We start from the raw sequence: 9,058 nt of genomic DNA on the forward strand, positions 1-9,058 counted from the left end.
CATTCCGTTGAGGAACGGCGCATGAATTATCGACAGGACCGTGAGGGGTCTCTTTCAACTCCGCTCTCGCATACCCGTGGTTACCCCCACGGGGGTTTTGTTTTGCTATTCATTTAGCCTAACCACTTCCTCTAATGGTCGTTTCCATACGAGCGCCACGTTGAGGCAGAATAGCGTGCTCGCGCCTTCTATACCTAAAACGCAGCTTGTTCTTCACAAGTTTCCAAAGTACTATTTCATAACTCTTAAACATATCTAAAATAAATTACCCCACTCTGAAAACACAATTTATGGGGCAGATAATCCAAAGCTCATTTGTTTCTATGTCGACGGTTAACGAGGGTGTGTCAATGATCGTTGAATGGTGTAACTTTGTAGAATGCGAATGTCGTGTAATACTGGGTTCTTGCTTCCTGAAGTACTCTAGACACGTGACAAGACAAACACTATACGACTGACACAAGTCCGTTCAGCAGACAACATGAAGTTTATTTTACTAAAATAATAATATACTGCACTCCTTGTTAGTGCTACAAGTCAAGAAATAATAATCCTATCCGCATAACAGCGGTATCAAAAGTATCCAATACGTTAACAACAAATCACGTCCGCATCTCAGCGGGTAACACTGTGCAGAAATATAGATCAACTAATACATGTCTCAAAAGACCACTGGCAACAACTGCCCACAAGTTACTTTCTAACTGAAATTACTACAGACTTTTCTAAGTCGCTACTGTCCATCCCGGACTAAAATATACTTGACCACTCGGTCCAAAGAATACCACTTGTCTTAACTAACTTGACTTCACTTGTCTGCTTGACTTGACTGACTGACCTCTAAGTCTAACTTTATTCATTCTACTTCCTGTTTTCTACATCAGGAATTCCACGTGTCTTTAAAACTATTAACATGACGTGAACTTTAGATCATGCAATGTCAACTAAGACTGTGACAGGGTGGCATATGGCCAGCATGATGAGCAACCGCCTTTACTTTCCGCAACTTAAGTTTACATTAATTCAAATGGTTTTAGATTGTTGGTCAAAAATAATTTTTTTGTACAACTGTATTGCTAAGTTATGTAAGTTCTGTCATACTAACTACTATATTTACAAAAACAATGTTTACATTTTTTTAAAGAAAAAAAAATCTATTTACAATGCATATAATTGGAACATAATTTAAAACAATAATTAATAAGTAGTTTTTCATATTATCGCGTGAACTGCAGAGCCGCCAAATTGACATGGAACACTAAACTAAAGGATATTTTTTTTTACGGAAATATTGTTTTCTTGAGGCTTTGAATAAGATATTGACCCTTTACAAAACAATTAGATCAATCAGATCTTATGTTATCTTATATAATACAGACGTTACTTTAAAATAAGAAGATGATTACGTCCTACACTTCAAGCATTCAGTCATGTATATTAACCAATGACCTAAATTCTGCCAAGTCACTGGTTTTCCTGGCTAGTTCAGGCAACCCATTCCATGCTCTAATACCACTAGGGAAGAAAGAGCATTTGTACAAATTTGTCCTAGCATATGGGACGAGGAATGTGCCTTTATCTTTCTGTCTGAGTATTTTTTTTTTGAGTATAACACATCAGTTAGGTCAGTACAGGTTCACATCTAACTTCACATTCACTTTCACCTATCCCTTGGTCTGCTGGACCGTTGGAGCACCACATAGGATCTTTAAACCTTATTTCTCCATTCTTCACTGTCATTTTCCTTTGATAGAATTTCATTCTGATATTTTTTCTGAAAATATTGAAACCTACCTTTTTACCTGTCTGGGTGGACCACTTCGGGGAATTTTGAGTTTGTGTTTCCACACAAACTGTCTTTGTAACTTTTTTTTTTCGGCAAGCCACATGGAAACTTGTACGTGACCCGCGAGACTCTCTCTGACGACCTCTAATATAGACTAATATCTGTAGGGATAACAGACCGGTTAAGTATTTGTCCACCTACTTAACGTAGCTTAAATCCTAGATTTAAACTCTCTCTCTCTTTATAATAGTTATTATGCTAGGAATCTTTCAAGATACAATTTTTTTCAACACATTTGCACATTTAGCCTCAATAACTAATGGGAAATTTCTGCAAACTTTTTTTTTTTGAAAAGTGTTTAATATCGGTCTTAAAAAAACTTTTGAAAGGAAATCGGATTTGTTTCAATGACTATCTCATCGAAATGTAAACCTTCCAATTTTGATCTGGAGTCTAGATTCATAACACTTATTAGCCTACAGCCTAACTCTGTTAAGGGGTACTTTTTTTTACAGGTAGATATGTTTATATATATATATATATACGATCTAGATCTAGATGGTTGCCTGGCCGTGCGGTAAGCGAGCTTGACTGTCGTTCGATCGTCTCGCGATGGTCCTGGGCTCATACCCTGCCCATTTCCATCCCATGTTGCCTTGCGGGAGGTTTGGACTAGGAAGTAGATTATTTTCAGCTCTGAAAGATCATCTGAAACGTAAAACATTTTACAAAAATTAACAAACATTAATAGGTCATTATACGAGTTTAAAAATAAAAGAAATGATTGATGTGTGTGTATCCAGTCACTCCTGTGTACAAAATTAGAAACTATTGATAAGAAAAATATTTTAATGGAACCGAGCTTCGAGATTCTTTCGCATTTAGCACAAGGTAATTTGTAATTAATTAGTTGGCACCAGTGACCTTTCAATACGTGAAATGACCCAATCGTCCTCTTTTTAATTTCATCTTTTTCTGTTGCTTTCATTATATTGCCACTAATTAATTATAGGCCTAATAAAGTTTCCTTTTCAGACTTGCGACCTTCAGGGCTTAGCCCTCGACACTAAAATCAGACTGATGCGCTGTATGGTCACGGCCAAATTCTTATACGCTTGCGAATCTTGGACGCTGACCACAGATCTCGAGAAGAGGATCCTAGCAATGGAACTAAGATGCTACAGAAAGATCCTAAAGATCACTTACAAAGATCACATCACAATGAAGAAATTAAAGGCAGGATTAATACAGCAATTGAACCCCACGATGACATGCTAACCACTGTCAAAAAACGCAAACTTATACTCTATCGCCACATCACAAGGATCTCAGGGTTCGCATAGACCTTCATTCAGGGCACAGTATCAGCAAAAAGTAGAGGCAGACAGAGAAAGCGATGGGAAGACAACATAATAGAATGGACCGGTCTGTCACTGTATGAAACTCTATCCAAAAAGACAGAGAGGAATGGAGAAAGACGGTCAACAGATCGTGTGTGGTGCCCCAAAGGTTCAACATACTATGACATAGGGGACGTGAAGAGGGCAGATTGAAGTAAAGGACATCTGTTTCTATGGCAGATAGCTAACGAGGGTGTTTTGTGGCTATCACAACGACCAATTCCCTTTAATTTACCCAACTAATGTCAGGTACCCATTGTTATTGAGTGTGTACGGGTGTGTGCATCTAAAGCGACGGCGAGAAGAAGTTAGCGATCGGCTGGTGGTTACGTTGTGTGAATGATGCAATATGAGCTGATGTGTCGTGATGCAGATGATGTGTGTGTGTGTGTGAGAGAGAGAGATAGAGAGAGAGAGAGAGACAGACGAAACTAGAGCTTTGAAAGAGTAAGGACGTTCTTTTGTAGTGAGTTAGGTTTTGTTTAAAATACCATTTTGTATTATTACCACAAGATTTGTTTCTTTTGATCTCAAATTAAATTTGTCTACATTGTAAAAAACGTTATACTTAGCTTTGTTTGACAAATAAGTTTGTTCGAGTTATTTCAAGTTCTATTATCAAAAATACAATACCGTGCCGAATACGCTTACATTGGATTAGTAGTACTAGCAATATGGTGCTACAAGTCAACGACCGACGACACTCATAGTTGACTGGACTCAGGGGTGTTCTAAAAATCCCGAAGTTAATCAATCCTGCATTGGCGACATTCAAATCTTTGATCGAAGGTCAAGCGCCTACTTTAGTATTTTGTATCAAATTCATTTCTTTTAATTTTATTTTTACAAAGCTTATATCCACTCACTCTTTCCTTCTGTTGGGTACAAAGTTTGACCAGGTTTTTCTCCCATTTCTCATTCTCAGAGCAAGTAAAAACTTGCACAATTATTCATTGTAGATGACAAGACATGAATCAATAAAAAAAATATTAACCAATTAGTTTATTCATTGTTGGTGATTATATTTTTTTTTGTGATATTGAAATAAGGGTAATAAACGCTACCTTATGAGGGATGTATTTATGGATTTAATCCTCTAATTACGTTTTGACACTTTTATTCTCCCACTTCCCATTCTCGGATCAAGTTGAAATTGTGCATAATTATTTATAGTCGATGAAAATACACGAAATCAATCCAAAAGTTAACCAATTAGTTAATCAATTAGTATTAATAAATTAGTTTTTTTTAATATAGTAGAAAGGGATATATTGCGCCTACATCGGTTTAGTTATCTACCAGCAGTTTGGTACAGAGGCGTAATGACCATAATGTGCGCCCGGGGCAAGGTATTTTATTTCCATCAAAATTACATTGTAAAATAGGCTGCGTGTGGCGCCCTCCCCCTCCTGAGGGGGGCGCCCGGGGCATTTTGTTCCTTGCGCCCTCACTACGCCTCTGGTTTGGTACTACAAGTCAACAACCGTCAATAACAGCGGAATTTTACCACAGCCCCACATCGCACGTCAGTACACGCTAGTGCAGGGGTTCTCAACCTGGGGGTCGATTGACGATTTTCCAGGGGTAGCCTAAGACTATCGAAAATAAGGATTGTTATTGTCTATTCTTCTATTGCTGTGTGTGTGTGTGTGCGGGGGTCGCGGAAGAGTGGGGGATTGTGAAAAGGGGTCGCCGAGCATAAAAGGTTGAGAACTGCTGCGCTAGTGACTAGCGCCGATGTAGACACTAGTCAACTACACCCTTGCTTCGTTATTTATGTCAATATGAATGCAATCTCGTTGAAGATTATTAATTTCGGGATTTTTAGGGCGCCCCTGAGCCCACCCAACCTTAATGGGTACCTGACTTTAGTCGGGTAAAATTAAAGGCCGTTGGTCATTGTGCTGGCCACATAACACCCTGCTCGTTAACCGTTTCCCATAGAAACAGATGACTTTAACATCATCTGTCCTATTGATCGCAAGGTCTGAAATGGATACTTTACTTTTTAATGCATTTTTAATAAAATATATACATATTATTGTAAGCGCATATACCTTCATGTAGGCCTAATAATTTATTTTGATTAAATTGCAGGTGCCCTAGATCTACTTTCTGGGTGTTCCCTTGTTTAAATTGCTGGTGCCCTTTTAGATCTACTTTATGGGTGTTCCCTTGTTTAAATTGCTGGTGCCCTAGATCTTCTTTGTGTGTGTTCCCTTGTTTAAATTGCTGGTGTCCTAGATCTACTTTGTGGGTGTTCCCTTGTCTAAATTGCTGGTGCCCTAGATCTACTTTGTGGGTGTTCTTTTGTTTAAATTGCTGGTGCCCTAGATATACTTTCTGGGTGTTCCCTTGTTTAAATTGCTGGTGCCCTAGATATACTTTCTGGGTGTTCCCTTGTTTAAATTGCTGGTGCCCTAGATCTACTTTCTGGGTGTTCCCTTGTTTAAATTGCTGGTGCCCTAGATCTACTTTGTGGGTGTTCGCTTGTTTGAATTGCTGGTGCTTTAGATCTACTTTCTAGGTGTTCCCTTTGTTTAAATTGCTGGTGCCCTAGATCTACTTTGTGGGTTTTCCCTTGTTTAAATTGCTGGCGCCCTAGATCTACTTTGTGGGTGTTCCATTGTTTAAATTGCTGGTGCCCTAGATCTACTTTGTGTATGTTCCGTTGTTTTACTCTGACAGGTGCTGCTAAAAAGAAATTTCGTTTCGCTTAAATTAAGAAGGTCAAAATATCAAAAATAACATGGCAGGAGATTTTGTACCAGAAGAGGAGTTAAATCTGACGGGCATCAAGAAATATTTCAACAGCTACACCCTGAGAGGTAGATTTAATGTAAGTATAACCTATAAGACAATAAAATGGCTGAGATGTGTAGAATACATAGGAATGGGAGTCCGAGTAGGGTTACCAGTTACAAGACACCTTAAATGTAGGAGCACAAGTGAAACAAGATGTGAACTTGCGATACAAAATATAGATCTATTTTTTTTTGTTGGTTTATATGGCTTAGGGCTAAGTTTGACACGACCTGTTCTGTCGTTGCTGTGCTACCTTTTCTTGTTGATGACCAGCGGTCAGTTTTATTTATGCGACCTGTGTGATCTGAAAAAAAAAAAGCTTTTTTTTTATTTTGCTGTCTGCTATTCTCTGCTGGGACTACTTTTAACAGCTGTTGTGTTACTGCTGCTTTACTTGTGTCATATTTAATTTTCATTTAGGTTGGAAGGGAAGTGATGAATACATTGTTATTAGTTTCTATTTTTTTTGTTTAAGTTTAATTTAGTAAAATATTTTTGTTTGTTCTAGGAGGCCTAATACATTTTTTTGTGTGTATTTATTAGTTTAAAATAGTAGTCCGTTTATCGTGTATTCTGGTTGCTTAGGCGACTCCAGTCCCTAAGTCGCATACAAAGGTGCACACATTTAACCCAGCCAGTAGTGTTGCCAGCAGACTACTGCAATTCTAGTTATCCCAGGCTTTGGCTTAGACCAATCGTCATAGAAAGCCTCAACACTGACCTGCTACGTCGAAACCCTTGGGCAGTGGAGACCAATAGCTAATTGCCAAGTCGTGTAGACTTGTGAGGTGGCAACGAGCTATTGGTCTTCACTGACATAGGTTGTGACGTTGCAGGTCAGTGTTGATGCCTTCTATGACGATTGGTCTCGCCTTTGCCCGCATAAAAAGATAAAGCTAATTGCCACGTCGTATAGACCTGTGAGGTAGCAACGAGCTTTTCAATTTCACTTCTGGTTGTACGTCTACTTCCGCTTTCACATCTGGTTGTACTCCTACTTCCGCTTTCACATCTGGTTGTACTCCTACTTCCGCTTTCACATCTGGTTGTACTCCTACATTCGCTTTCACATCTGGTTGTACTCCTACATTCGCTTTCACATCTGGTTGTACTCCTACTTCCGCTTTCACATCTGGTTGTACTCCTACTTCCGCTTTCACATCTGGTTGTGCTATTTCTACTTTCACGTCTAATTGTATACCTATTTCTACTTAAACTTGCTCTTACAATATATATATATCTATATATTGTTATAAACCTGGTGGTGGCACAGATGGGGGTAGTGGTGTGAGTGTAGTCAGCCCAAGCAAATCGCCCCAAGCCAGCGCTAGACGAGCGGTCAACCGTGACGAGTTACGACGGTCAGCCGAGACGAGTGTCAACACAACGGTTCGGGAAAGATCGACGTCGTGAACAGAGCTCAGGAGCGTCACGAGAGTTGTAGTCATCTGACCACCTAGAAACGTCGAGCGGCGTTCTGTCCGGTTCGAGAAGGCCAGTAGGGACCCTATATAAGAGCAGAGGTGTCGCAGTCAAGACGGTTGAGAAAAGTGGCTCAATACAGCACGGTTTACGACAGAAGGTTCACGACAGGGGTTCAGAACACGGTCGACTACAGCACAGTTCAACGGTGTGGTTCTGTACGGAGCATTACGACGGTTCAGTGCGGAGTACTGTCAAGTACAGTTGAGACGACTGGCGTCTTGATCTTGGTCTGCGATCGAGTCCGACACAACGAGCCTAGTGTGTGAAGTCAGTCCTGAACTGTTGAACCCAGAGCAAGCCCGGAACGAGACGGAGAGGCCAGTGCAAGAGCTGATACGGCGGAACGGTGTTATCGGAGAGATATTTGTACAGTGTACGTGTTGCCAATTGTACAGTGTACGTGTTGCCAATTGTACAGTATTGGCTGTTATTTATTCATCTATTAAAGTGTTACGTTACTTTGGAGCCCTGAGTTGTCAAGTTCTTTAAGTTGGTGGTGTATGGTGCAGTTTGCAGAGAGCCTGGATAGTGAGATTCGTAACAATTCTTGTTGTGCTATTTCTACTTTCACGTCTAATTGTACACCTATTTCCACTTAAACTTGCTCTTACAATATATATTTATATATGTATATAAAAGTTTATTACCATGGGTGACACTGATCTAAACTATTCTTTCAAACTTTAAACTACAATCTTGGTGAATGCAAAGTTATGCTAAATGATAAGCTAACTTCCATGCTTTCCTTTTTCAGTTTGTTGTCGCTACATACAGCAGCATCTTTGCCATGATTGCTTGGTACAAGTACCGAAAGTCCAGACGATCCACACAGGAGGAGACTGAGCCATTGCTGGACTCTGAAGTCGAGATGACCAAGGCGCAGGAGCCTAAGCCTAAGCCTAAATCTAAATCTGGTTGCCAAAGATCTGAATATTACTAGACACTTGCTAGCTTTCTCTTACAATATGATCTTCAAGTTATTAAATTCTGTTATCGACTTTAATTAAATTATTTTATTAATTCAACGTACATTTCTATAGACTACTTTCTACTGTATATGTGTTACATAAAATGTTGTTTTTAATTGCCAGCAAAATATGCAATATTATTTTAATTATGTATATTTGATGGTAGTGGTGTAGAATAGTTTCAATTGGAACATGTTCGTGTTCTTTACTTAAGGCTAGTTCCAGATAGGTTAAATTAGCATCAGTCACATGCGCAGAACATTACCCACTACGCTATATAGAACAGTCAACAGTGTTCATAAGAAATGTATTGCCAAATAAAGAAACAAATCTTAAATGGAAGTCTGGCCTAGTCCCTATTCAGAGAATGCGGACATATAAAGTAATGTCACTTTTACTAAATGCTTCGGACGTTTCTTAATAAGTGAATATTGTGACGCCTTAGTTCAATACTCCTGCAAGGACGGCTTGGAAGTGTAAGCAGCTGGGGTCCGAACGCAGGACCACCCAGACGACATTCCAAAGCGCATTTCTTACAACAAGTTAACCAGTAGCACTTAGAAGGGAAGATTTCTACAACATGCAATGAACCGAATAAAAATTCCAATTAATAC

The 9,058-nt window shown here is 39.3% G+C and overlaps 1 protein-coding gene across 1 annotated transcript; it reads left to right on the forward strand.

The window, feature by feature from the left end:
- The first annotated feature begins 2,168 nt into the window (after window positions 1–2,168).
- On the forward strand, window positions 2,169–8,501 carry LOC129926581 (ATP synthase membrane subunit K, mitochondrial-like). The gene is made up of 3 exons (XM_056031466.1): window positions 2,169–2,301; window positions 5,875–6,025; window positions 8,231–8,501. The coding sequence occupies exons 2-3, from the start codon at window positions 5,936–5,938 to the stop codon at window positions 8,414–8,416; spliced, it is 276 nt and encodes a 91-aa protein (XP_055887441.1). The 5' UTR covers window positions 2,169–2,301; window positions 5,875–5,935; the 3' UTR covers window positions 8,417–8,501.
- The last annotated feature ends 557 nt before the right edge of the window (window positions 8,502–9,058 follow it).

Source organism: Biomphalaria glabrata, chromosome 6 (assembly GCF_947242115.1).
Source record: "Biomphalaria glabrata chromosome 6, xgBioGlab47.1, whole genome shotgun sequence".
Lineage (NCBI taxonomy): Eukaryota > Metazoa > Mollusca > Gastropoda > Planorbidae > Biomphalaria > Biomphalaria glabrata.

Coding starts and splice junctions, on each gene's coding strand:
- LOC129926581 (XM_056031466.1), top strand. CDS start 5,936: ATGGCAGGAGATTTTGTACCAGAAGAGGAGTTAAATCTGACGGGCATC. Junction 6,026..8,230: donor CCCTGAGAGGTAGATTTAAT/GTAAGTATAACC, acceptor TTCCTTTTTCAG/TTTGTTGTCGCTACATACAG.